This window comes from Salvelinus fontinalis, chromosome 19 (assembly GCF_029448725.1).
Source record: "Salvelinus fontinalis isolate EN_2023a chromosome 19, ASM2944872v1, whole genome shotgun sequence".
In the NCBI taxonomy this organism is placed as follows: Eukaryota; Metazoa; Chordata; class Actinopteri; order Salmoniformes; family Salmonidae; genus Salvelinus; species Salvelinus fontinalis.
The window spans coordinates 13997880-14011461 of NC_074683.1; the positions used below are offsets into that span (position 1 = coordinate 13997880).

At 41.7% G+C, this 13582-nt stretch overlaps 1 protein-coding gene across 1 annotated transcript in view; it reads right to left on the reverse strand.

The window, feature by feature from the left end:
• The window catches only part of LOC129816403 (inactive dipeptidyl peptidase 10-like), a 334081-nt gene extending 326792 nt beyond the window's left edge, over positions 1-7289 (reverse strand). Inside the window, exon 1 of the mRNA XM_055870847.1 lies at positions 6994-7289. Coding sequence (XP_055726822.1) covers positions 6994-7065 — 72 coding nt within the window. The 5' untranslated portion in view covers positions 7066-7289. The remainder of the gene's footprint in view (positions 1-6993) is intronic.
• Positions 7290-13582: the final 6293 nt, after the last annotated feature.

Consider the following 13582-nt stretch of genomic DNA (forward strand, 5'->3'; position numbering starts at 1 on the left):
AAAAATGTATAATGATTTAATGATCATGATTACTAATTAATGAACTTCTGAGATTAGTTTGACCCCACTGTGTAAACTCAATTAGTAATATATAAATATTGGTTTCTCTGATATGCAATTACTTTCCCCAAAAGCTCTCTAACTCAAAATTGCTTTCTCTCAAACAGTGAAAATCTGAGGTTTGAGTTATTGAACTTTGCAAGTGAATTTTGTACATGACAGTTGTGATTGCTTTCTCTCAGTTTCTCAGTTTGTAAGTGGCTGTGATTGCAGTATTGGGTCCTGGGGGAGGGGGATAGCAATACTCACCCAAATATCTCCAACTATGTTTGAGTTGACTTATTTGTCTGGTTCTTAAAGCAAAATCAGCCCAAAACAGTCTTCAGTCCTGCATAGAGTGTAATGTAACAGGGTGAGGGGTCCAGAAGGTCTGATACAATCACACGTGTCATCATAAAGAGCCAATGGTAAGCATGTGAGCAGTTCTCTGTTTAATAAACTACAATAACAACACTTTTATAAGACAGATAAGACACCCTTTAGTGGGAAGGGGATGTAAATCCATCATAGCACCCTACCTATGCCTATATGACAGCCAGCCCTGCTATTGTACAATAATATTGCACTTTTATCACCTTATCAGTAAGGCGGTTGGTTATTCCAGACGACTACAGCCGCTATAGTCTTGGCTTTACTGGCGTAGGAAATTAGCTTTAAAATTGCAACATGTTCTCTCAGCCTCATGGCAAAATGTGTACAATTGTAGGATAATTTTTTTATTATAGTAAAAAAAAAAAATCTTGCATTATTTGAGCATAAAAACTTTTAGGGGAATTTTTAAGGAAAAATATTTGTTTGGGGAATTTTTTTAATACTTTCAATATTATTCATTGATGGGGCCGGTTAAGTTTATCTCCCTATCTGTGCTTGGATGGACCTGTCACTTGTAAACACCAGCTTATGATAACTGCAGATGCCTACAGGAGCCTCAGAGTTAAAGCCCACAAAAAAATCTGCTTCCTCTTCTTCATTGGATTGTGTATATAAAGAGACATAAAATGTGAGCAATTAAGAGGATCAAGGAGTCTGGTTAAGATCCAAAACACTGACAGGGGGAGGTCACGCACTGGGACAGAGATGATCTTTTGTTTGACACGGAGGTGGCCAAAAGATTTATCCAACTGTGTTGAAAAGTATGGTAAATTGGTTCCTGTTGTTTAAGGATCTAATACAGCATCCAGGACAGGTTCGCATGAGATGAAGGAATAGTTAATAGTGTTACATGCTGCTATGTTGTCTGGAGTTTGAAATACTGCTGTGCCCTCAATTTGAACCGAGCACAATTTGTACTCTAGCGTTCTAGACAAAACAGTATTTTCTGAAAGAAAGTAGCTCACAATAGGTGATAGGGGTTGGGTCTTTCACTATGTCAATAATTGTAATATTTCAATACATCAACATTAAAGATCCCGTGGTGATCCTTTCGTCTTGGAGTGTCTCACTGCCATTCAGGTTTCAAGTATGCTCCTGAGTTTTCCTCTCAAGAACAAAGGATAGGTTACATAAGTCAGCCAGCCTAGTGTTCTGTCCCATTTCAGCACCATGCTGCTGTCCCCAAGTACTGCCTAGTCTCAGTGACTGAGGCGCAACAGGGTTTAAAAATTCCCAGCTTTTCCTCAAATCCTGGTTGGAGGATTTTGGATTTCCTGCTTATTAACCCTTATTCTAAACTTAAGCCAATTCACCTAACCCTTGTCATCTAACCTTTCACGTAAATTATCCTAACTTTGTCATTAGTTATCCTAACCGCCAAAGTAACTTCTCCCCATAATTGTATTTTGTAGTTATTACACAACAAGCAACCTGGTCTCAGAGAAAGACATATAATACTATACGTCCACCAAGACTTATTTAATCCAATTTGTATGACCAGGTAAAACGTACGATACTATATGTCCTCTAATTACTGCTATTCCAATCATAATGTTACCTAACGTAACATATACTAAATGGGTACGTACCGAATAATATGAATGGCCCTAGACCACGTTTGGCTGATGTGGTCCTGTATATGGCAGAAAGCTAACAAGAGCACTTATGTAGGCAGGCTTGGCCTGTACAATAGCAAGGTAATTGGATTGTTGATGGAAGAGGCTGTGTCGCTGCAATCAGGGCTAAGGGCTAATACAACACCCACAAGAAGCATGCAATGTCAAACCAACTTGGTTAGCTTGAAATCACTCTAATATCAATCTGGAGTCAAATATTTGACACTGACACACCACATGGATTCGGTCTTACGTAGCAAAATTTGAAATGTTTTTTTTTTTTTTACAATGGTAAAATTAGCGACTCAGAGCTACAAAATGGTATATCATACACTGCATTTTTGAGGAACAATGGGAAAGTAATTCTGCTTTGAAAGTTGATAAACTTGTAAACTCACTTTTTAGAAAAGGGCCTTTGAATGTTTTGGTACCTACTGGAGAGCTCTCCTTTGTCTACACCCATTCAGCATTGTTCACACCCTCTTAAGCCAGCCCCACCCATCTCTTTAAGGATTCACATGTGAGGTCATGTGCTAAACAGAGAGTAGTGTAGTAAAGATTAAGACTAAAAGTGGTAGTAGCCTACAATAAGGAAAAATTCCAGGAAAAAAAATATTTGATAATACTATTGCATTATCCTCTGCATAGTTGTTGAAGTCAACCACTCACTGCAAGTCCTCATACTTCAGGTGTAACCTGTGCTTGCTTGGCCAGCTTTATTTTTGATGGGAGGCATTAGATCATTCTTCTTGTATGACTGGAGGAGGAGAGTCAGGCATATTCTACTGATGCTGAAAGACAAAATCCAGATACAAATATTTTAGCATTATTATACAATAGATGCGAAATGGCATTCTGAGATAACATCACTACATACAGTTCATACACGTAATGTTAGTTAGCTAGCCAGCCATCTAACGTCAGCTGGATAGCTAACAGCAAGCTTTAACTAGCAATACAAACCGATTGTCATAGGTAGCTAAAGTTAACCAAATAGGTTCAATGTTAGCTAGCAAGCCAGCCATCAAACTTCAGCTGGCTAACAGCAATCTTTAATTAACTTGCAATGAAAACAACTTTCTAACAAAATTAGAAACGTATAATATCTGAAACTGTACCTAGATTCTTACCATTATACATAGTTGAAAGCTTCACAGCAGACTGCAACCCCTTTTATTAAATAGACGTCTTGTGTCGTTTCCTTTTAGTTTGCACAGCTTGTTTGGCCCGTTGTGTCAAGTCACTCTGGTTCACACTGGCCGTGTGCAATGCCATAAGAATCATCAGATCTTTCTCCCTCTCTGTCACGGATGCCATGGTTGCCCTTAGTTTGAAGATGTTATCCGGAAAAGTGTTTTATACAACAGCCTTCTGTGTTCTCTTTGACTCCCTATGCATTTGCAATCAAACGCCAGAATTCTATTAATCTCCTAATCATACTCTGCTTCTACCAGATATTCAACTGATTTCAAAACTTGGTCAATTTCTCCGTGACAACACTCGTTTGCCGTTTCTTCCCCATCACTGTCATCAGAAGACTCCACAATGTCTTATTCAATGAAAATGTTAGGGATTTCCTCATCGTTTGATTAATTTCCAGAGTCAGAGATAGTCAGCATGGCACAATCGTCCTCCAGAAAGTAGTCCATCACAATTTTTTCCCAATGACCTTTGTTGATAGCGCCTGATAAATTCAGGGCAGCAATATTTGCAGTTCTCTATGGCTAATGTTATATCTTTTGAAAAAAACTACAGTAGAAAGGTTTATCTATGCACAAAGAGCAGCCATTTTATAGACAAAAGATGCTACACCGCAGACCAATCCAAACTCATCTCTCGGCATGTCCAGCCCACTCATTAGCTCAGCCAATCATGGCTAGTGAGAAGGTTGCTGACTTTTTATGTGGCTAAACGAAACTAAGACTTCAATATGCAACATGTTTACATTTGCCAGCCCAAGACAAGTCACCTGTCAGCATGTCTGGAAAATAGTTTTCAGCTTTCAAACTATACAGTGGGGCAAAAAAAGTATTTAGTCAGCCACCAATTGTGCAAGTTCTCGCACTTAAAAAGATGAGAGAGGCCTGTAATTTTCATCATAGGTACACTTCAACTATGACAGACAAAATTAGAAAAAAAATACAGAAAATCACATTGTAGGATTTTTAATGAATTTATTTGCAAATTATGGTGGAAAATAAGTATTTTGTCAATAACAAAAGTTTCTCACTACTTTGGTAAATACCCTTTGTTGAAAATGACAGTGGTCAAACATTTTCTGTAAGTCTTCACAAGGTTTTCACACACTGTTGCTGGTATTTTGGCCCATTCCTCCATGCAGATCTCCTCTAGAGCAGTGATGTTTTGGGGCTGTTGCTGGGCAACACGGACGTTCAACTCCCTCCAAAGATTTTCTATGGGTTTGAGATCTGTTGCCCGGGCGGTGTGTTTGGGATTATTGTCATGCTGAAAGACCCAGCCATGTTTCATCTTCAATGCCCTTGCTGATGGTAGGCTTTGTTACTTTGGTCCCAGCTCTCTGCAGGTCATTCACTAGGTCCCCCCGTGTGGTTCTGGGATTTTTGCTCACCATTCTTGTGATCATTTTGACCCCACGGGGTGAGATCTTGCATGGAGCCTCAGATCAAGGGCGATTATCAGTGGTCTTGTATGTCTTCCATTTCCTAATAATTGCTCCCACAGTTGATTTCTTCAAACCAAGCTGCTTACCTATTGCAGATTCAGTCTTCCCAGCCTGGTGCAGGTGTACAATTTTGTTTCTGGTGTCCTTTGACAGCTCTTTGGTCTTGACCATAGTGGAGTTTGGATTGTGACTGTTTGAGGTTGTGGACAGGTGTCTTTTATACTGATAACAAGTTCAAACAGGTGCCATTAATACAGGTAACGAGTGGAGGACAGAGGAGCCTCTTAAAGAAGAAGTTACAGGTCTGTGAGAGCCAGAAATCTTGCTTGTTTGTAGGTGACCAAATACTTATTTTCCACCATAATTTGCAAATAAATTCATAAAAAAATCCTACAATGTGATTTTCTTTTCTCATTTTGTCTGTCATAGTTGAAGTGTACCTATGATGAACATTACAGGCCTCTCTCATCTGGGAGAACTTGCACAATTGGTAGCTGACTAAATACTTTTTTTGCCCCACTGTATTCAACAAAGCATGTGGAGAGAAGGCCTGTCATTGAGTAATGTATCCACCAACTCGATGACAAATCAACTGCATGCACATTTCTATTTTGAATGGCATTCCAAAATATTTATACATACATTTTGAAGTAAAAATCTATACAATTTCCTCCATCAAAAATTTGACCCATAGGAGTTTGAGGTTGAAAAGGGATTGAGAACCCGTGCCAAAATCAATAAAATTTGAGTCACTGTGAAAGACCATATCAAAATCAAATCAAAGTTTATTGGTCGGGTACACAGATTTGCAAATGTTATCGCAGGTGGAGCGAAATGCTGATGTTTTTAACTCAAACAGTGCAGTAATCATATCTAGCAATATAGAACAATGCAAACATAAAGCAAAAAGTAAAAAAATGTAATTAAGAAATATCAGAATGAGCCATGTCAGAGTCCAGAATATAAATATATGTATATTACTGCACCAACATAATTTCTCACCCCTTCAACCAAGAATATGAAAAACATGGGGACTGGCTGCCGTTGTGTGGTGTAAGGTTACAATAGCCTACTGATAGAGGCAAGCATGGAGACACTTTGGAGCATCAGTATCAAATTGTTTGAGGGCATCAATAAAATATCAAGCACCATAAAGTACATACCAATCCTCTAAAAACTACAACAAAGCGCAGGAGGTGAAATAAGAATTGAATGAATTATTCTATTCACACAGTCAAAAGGTGGCATTTCCATGGAAGGCTAGAGTAAAACGATGCACAATTAAATCAGAAAATAATACACCTATATTATTCTGCTTAACTTGATTTTCTTATGAGAGAGAGAGAGCCCTACTCAAACAGTCGCCAAAAGATGCAGAGCACGTCTTCATGGACATTGATTGAGTTACTCATAACAGGTCGATGTCACCCAAATTCCCTTGCGCAAGATTTCCCAAACAAAGTCCTCGGGACCCCAAGGGGTGCACGTTTTGGTTTTTGCCCTTGCACTACACAGCTGATTCAAATAATGAACTAATTATCAACCTTTAACCATTTGAACCAGCTGTGTAGTGTTAAAGCAAAGACCAAAAGGTGCACACCTTGCGGTCCCGAGGACCGAGTTTGGGAAACGCTGCCCGAGACGTCATCACATGCATTAATGCTCATAATAACCTTTTTGGTGGCTTAACGAAAAGAACACCACATGTCATCATATTTTTATATTTATATCAAAGTGGCTGGGAATCGATATGCACTCTACAAAGGAAGACTTTGGAAGCATATACCCCCCCTCTTATGTTTCGCTCTCGACGTGATGTGAATTTGAAATAGTTGTACTGCAGTATTGTTTGTGGCTACAATGCTCTTTATGCCATAAAATATGTGCATTTGGCTTTAACATATTGTTGAACATGCTGAACAGTATTCAACATACTGCCATTGGTGAAAGGGATCTTCATATTTCCTAATCTATGTGGTAGTACCGCAACATTTCTCAAACCGAAACCCACCTAAAAGCAACAATAGACACCTAACAGAGACTCAACTAAGTCATGTTAATAGCCACACATCTAAACATGATCCAAAATGATAATAATGTAAGGCAGCCCAAAGAGTTCTTGTCTCTTTGCGCAAAGCTTTCCATCACCACAAAGTTACTAATGCGCATAGAGGTGCTCACATGGAACTTCTTGTTATTTTACGTAATGACCCAAGCATAATAACCCAAGCGTAATGGGGCAACAATAATGTTTCAAACTCATTTAAATGATACAATGTCCTGGAGATATAAAGTTCATACCTTGGCCATAGCCTTCGAAGACGCAGAAGACTGGTATTTCAATTGGTGCGAAACGCCGGCAGTTTGGTTCATCTTGGAAACCTAAGAAATGTTCCTATCCAAAAAAGGTAAAACACCTGGTAAACACGACCAAAATAAAATATAAACCAGGCACCGTCTATGAAGCAACTCCCCGTTGGATATGTGGACTCCGAGTATTTGACGACTGACACTTTCACCACCTGAGAGTCGTGTACAACGCGCACAACTGACTTCTCCTCTCCCTATCCACTGCTTGCATGTGGCAACCACCACGCGCGATCGGTGCAAGTGGGTGCAGTCCCGGCGCAGAGGCTGGTACTTGCGGCGCTGTCTGTGGTTTGAGCCACATACCACAAACATAAACAGCCATTGGGAAATAGTAAATCGACGAGACATGCTTATTTTCAATTGTCATCAATTTACTCGGAATCATTCTTACTTGAGGGAAGTAGAGCTAACAAATGATGCTACTCAACAACACAATGCACCATTAAGTCATGCTCATTGGATGTTATCCTTATGATCAGGTTTTACAGCATAAAGCATACTATCACCTAGGTGGACTAGTCAATAGCGAAGGTGTTCTAAATGGATTACAAAAATAGAATCACATTTGTTGATGACTATAATCGAATTAGTTAATGGTTTGTGGCACCTATTGCTTCCACCACTTCCAACAGCAACTTGTATGGAGAGTGGGAAAGCTAGGGAAATTGGAATATTTTACAGGCTTGGACAAAAACATGTTTTTCATGACACAGTGAGTAAATGTGTCTGCAGTGGCCTTCAGAACCTGAAGAATTATTGTTCTACAAGCCTCCCGTGACACAAAGCCTCAGTGTTGCCTTGTGTGTGTGTGTGTGTGTGTGTGTGTGTGCAGTGCGACAGAGTGATTTTGCTTCCCCTTTCATCTGTTATCCTTTTTTCTCCTTTTTTCCCCCTTGCTCTATTGTCTCCTTCTCCTCTCTCTCGTCTGTCTGTCGCTCTTCTTTCGATCTATTGTCCCCTTCCTCTGTTTTCCTTCCCCATTGATCTCCCTCTCCTCTCTTCTGTCTCTCTTGTCCCATGCTTGCACTTGAGCAGATGCCTCTAGGCTCCCTCCAGTGTTCCTCTGTATCAGAGGACGGGAGTGTTAATTGAACAGTTGTGCCGCATCTGTTCTCTCATCATGTACGGTTATCGGCGGGCTCGTCGAAAGGCATGTTACACCATGCCTCTCCATGGTATTTTGAATTGCGTTTCGTATATGAGGGTTGCATATCAATGTCCACAGTACATGTGAAATGCAAAATATGCCCACCATTCATGGTTTTTAAGATACTAAAAACCATATACTTTTAGTGTCTTTCCATTTGATTGAATACGCTGATACGCAGGGTCTCAAAGGAGAATAGGGGGTTTAAAGGGTGTGTGTGTGAGAGTCACCAGATCTCAACCCAATTGAACAGTTATGGGAGATTCTGGAGTGGTGCCAGACAGGATCTGCCAGAGCCGCCAACCAGACAGGATCTGCCAGAGCCGCCAATCAGACAGGAGCAGCCAGATCAGTCAGCCAGCCATGAGCAGCCAGATCCGTCAGCCAGCCATGAGCAGCCAGATCCGTCAGCTAGCCATGAGCAGCCAGATCCGTCAGCTAGCCATGAGCAGCCAGATCCGTCAGCTAGCCATGAGCAGCCAGATCCGTCAGCTAGCCATGAGCAGCCAGATCCGTCAGCTAGCCATGAGCAGCCAGATCCGTCAGCTAGCCATGAGCAGCCAGATCCGTCAGCTAGCCATGAGCAGCCAGATCCGTCAGCTAGCCATGAGCAGCCAGATCCGTCAGCTAGCCATGAGCAGCCAGATCCGTCAGCTAGCCATGAGCAGCCAGATCCGTCAGCTAGCCATGAGCAGCCAGATCCGTCAGCTAGCCATGAGCAGCCAGATCCGTCAGCTAGCCATGAGCAGCCAGATCCGTCAGCCAGCCATGAGCAGCCAGATCCGTCAGCCAGCCATGAGCAGCCAGATCCGTCAGCCAGCCATGAGCAGCCAGATCCGTCAGCCAGCCATGAGCAGCCAGATCCGTCAGCTTGCCATGAGCAGCCAGATCCGTCAGCTAGCCATGAGCAGCCAGATCCGTCAGCTAGCCATGAGCAGCCAGATCCGTCAGCCAGCCATGAGCAGCCAGATCCGTCAGCCAGCCATGGGCCGTCCCTCAGTCCGGAGCTGCAGTCCCTCAGTCCGGAGCTGCCATTCCTCAGTCCGGAGCTGCCATTCCTCAGTCCGGAGCTGCCATTCCTCAGTCCGGAGCTGCCATTCCTCAGTCCGGAGCTGCCCCTTACCCTGGTGCTGCCCCTTACCCTGGTGCTGCCCCTTACCCTGGTGCTGCCCCTTACCCTGGTGCTGCCCCTTACCCTGGTGCTGCCCCTTACCCTGGTACTGCCCCTTACCCTGGTACTGCCCCTTACCCTGGTACTGCCCCTTACCCTGGTGCTGCCCCTTACCCTGGTGCTGCCCCTTACCCTGGTACTGCCCCTTACCCTGGTACTGCCCCTTAGTCCGGAACTGCCCCTTAACTTCTACTGCCTCAGAAACCCGGATCCGGGAGCACCCCCCACCCCCCACACACTGTTTAGCATAGCTAGCATAGCTTCACAAGTAGATAGTAGCATCTAAATATCATTAAATCACAAGTCCAAGACACCAGATGAAAGATACAGATCTTGTGAATAAAGCCACCATTTCCGATTTTTAAAATGTTTTACAGGGAAGACACAATATGTAAAGATGTACATCTATTACCTAAAAACACATTAGCATAATCCACCATCTTTTATTTGTCCACCAACACCAGTAGCCATCACCAATTCGGCTAAACTAAGATATTTATAGCCCCTAACCAACAAAAAAACTCATTAGATGACAGTCTGATAACATATTTATGGTATGGGATAGGTTTTGTTAGAAAAATGTGCATATTTCAGGTAGCTGCCATAGGTTACAATTGCACCCACCGTCACAAATGGACTAGAATAATTACAATGAGCAACGTGTTTACCTAACTACTAATCATCAAACATTTCGTAAAAATACACAGCATACACTAATCGAAAGACACAGATCCTGTGAATACAGACAATATTTCAGATTTTCTAAGTGTCTTACAGCGAAAATACAATAAATCGTTATATTAGCATAGCACATAGCACATAGCAGCCCAGCATTGATTCTAGCCAAAGTGAGCGATAAAAGTCAACATCGCCAAAAGATATTAATTTTTTCACTAACCTTCTCAGAATTCTTCCGATGACACTCCTGTAACATCATTTTACAATATACATATACAGTTTGTTCGAAAAGGTGCATATTTAGCCATACAAAACCGTGGTTACACAATGAAAATAGTAGCAAAACAAGCCTGAAAATGTCGGTCGCCATCTTTCAGAGTGATCTAGTTTAATTAATAGCTAATCATATACTTGACTAAAAAATACAGGGTTTACAGGAATCGAAAGACAAATTAGTTCTTAATGCAACCGCTGATTTACATTTTTAAAATTATCCTTACTTTTCAATACAGGGTTCGCCAAGTGAAGCTATACCAAACAAAATGGCGAAATATGCGTTTAAAATATTTCGACAGAAACACGATTTATCATATTAAATATTGCTTACTTTGAGGTGTTCTTCCATCAGATTCTTGGGCAATGTATCCTTTCTATGTTATAAACGTCTTTTGGTCGATAGATGTCCTCTGTCCTTCGAAATGTCCACCACCAACGACCGACACCCCAAAACGTGTCCAAAGTTTCAGAGTGCACAACAAATAAATTCCTCTAAAATCGCACTAAACGGATATAAATTGCTATAAAACTGTTCAAATTAACTACATTATGATGTTTTTAACACCTAAAACGAGTAAAAACATGACCGGAGAAATATTGCTGGTTAGAAAACGATTTGGAACGAGGCAGGTCCGATGCCCTTCACGCTTCAGGCGCACGACGAGAAAGGGCGGTCTCTATACATTTTGGTCTTTTATACTGGCTGTGAATATCCCATCGATTCCATTGAAAGCGTGATGACGTACAGACACCCAGAGGAAGACGTAGGCAGTGTCGGTTTCTTCATAGCATTCACTGTCGCCTTAAAAACAGACCCCAGATCAGAGGTAAAAAAAATTGAAATCTGAACCCTGTCATGAAAAGTGCTGTAGAAATTGTTCTGTACAACTCAGAGACAAAATTTCAACTTCTATAGAAACTAGAAGGTGTTTTCTATCCAATAATAACAATAATATGCATATTGTACGATCAAGAATTTAGCACGAGGCAGTTTAATTTGGAGACACAAATATGCTAATGCGGAACAGCACCCCCTATAGTTCCAAGAGGTTAATGCAGTGTGGTTAATGTGGAGGGGGGTCATCTGGAGGAAGCTAAGGAGGCGGTTAGGGACTGTGGTGACGTGGGGACCACGACCAGAGCCGGAGCCGCCACCATGGATGGAAGCCCACCCAGACCCTCCCCTAGACTGTGTAATGGTGCGCCCGGAGTTCGCACCTTAAGGGGGGGGTTATGTCACGCCCTGGCCTTAGTATTCTTTGTTTTCTTTATTATTTTAGTTAGGTCAGGGTGTGACATGGGGAATGTTTGTGTTTTGTTGGTTTTGGGTGTTTTTTATGGTAAAGGGGTTGTTGGGTATAGTATATGGGTTTGTGTTGAATACATGTGTCTAGCGTTGTCTATGTATGTTTAGTTGTCTAGGAGAGTCTATGGTTACCTGAATGAGTTCCCAATTAGAGACAGCTGATTTCGGTTGTCTCTGATTGGGAGCCTTATTTAGGGTAGCCATAGGCTCTCATTGGTTGTGAGTAATTGTCTATGTAGAACGTTTGTAGCCTGTGTGTGTATGTGCACAACGTTATTTAGCTTCACGGTCGTTTGTTGTTTTGTATAGTTTGTATTAAGTGTTTCGTGTTTATTTTTCGTCATCTTTTAAAATAAAAGAAGATGGCTTATTTTCCAACTGCTGCGTTTTGGTCCGTCAATCCGCCACACGATCGTGACATACGTATTGAACAGAGGTGCTGGGGTGACATGTGGAGTGTTACTAAATCAACAGTTTCAGGTTTTCTAATGTTTAATATTGGCTCCAAGATGAAATGCTATATGATGCGAAGTTTGACTGAGTGTGTGTCTTTCAGTGTTTGTGAGTGGCTGGGTATATGTGTGAGAGACCTTGCATGGGAGTGCATATATAGCCCACCTTAAGAGATGTTCCAAGTGCGGGGCTGTACATCTAATTAAACGTGTACATTGTTGTGTTTTTATCACCCTTCAAAAAGTAGTATTTGCACTTCTTGAACAGGCTATGGAGAGAGAGTTGCAGGCGATTCACATGGCTGAGCAACTATAGTCCCCTGATGGGTTCTTTCAATGAGTCACAGGTTTTGTTCGGTGACTACAAAGCGCCATTGTGCGCAGAGCACTCAACACTCCGAGAGCAGAGAACAGGAGGCTAATAGATTAGCCGTACCTGCGGGCATAGTTGGACGAAACCAAAATAATGGATGGATCATCCTAAGAGTGCCTGTCTCTTCCTCCCCACTCCATAGGTAAAGGCTCTAAAAGCAAGCGGCGAAGCAGAACCTGAACATTCAAGATAACACAAGGAAGTGTGGAAGAAACATCATATTCTGTGGCTAATGCTATGCAAATGAACTGTGCTAACATACAAACATGTCATGGTAAACTTTGAGCCAACAAAGTTTGTAATACATTGCCAAGTCAACCAAGACATCTCATTATGTGCAAATCATAACATCTTGAGGGCACTGCAACCAGACTACTACAATCCAGAATTGTCAGTGCCCCTTAATTAAACAAATATAACGATATGTAGGTCTGCATGCATGCCTGTATTCTCTTATTATGATAACATGTTGGAACATCTCTTCCAGCTATTGTATTCATAGTCAGCATATTTCTCAAGTGTAGAGCACATGTAGCCTAATCTTGTGAAGATAAAAGGGAAAATCTACACACAGTTTAGATTCACCCAAAGTTCAGTACAGCTATGTTACGATCACCAGGCATGAGGAAGACCCATAGTGGTCGAAGTGCTGGTAATGACCTGGTTGGCTAATGTCCTATTTGACCAATCGTCTTGGGGAGACTAGAGAAAGTGAATATAGCTTTTTAGAACACTTCTGACCTTGTCCTGATCTATGAGAAGTCATAGTCTTTGAGATCCACACAGTAAAGCCTCCACAAGCTTTCACTGTTCCTGTAAAATAGCCTTTGTGTTCGATTCACTCGTAAACATGCCCCCAGATGTCTATGAACCACGAGTGAATCAGCGTCATTCAATATTTAAGGTGTCAAGGCCTTGTCACACAGGACCATAAAGCTCTGACGTCAACATTGGTCTCTGCTCTCAACTTTTTCAATTTCTCTACCTTTCAAAGCATGGGTTCACCTGGAAAAGGAGCCAGTCTTTTGAATCTACATTAAGTCATAACATGAATGCCCATCATCCAGGCAAGAGAGTACATAGTTAATACCATAAGATCATAGACCTACAGTGCCTT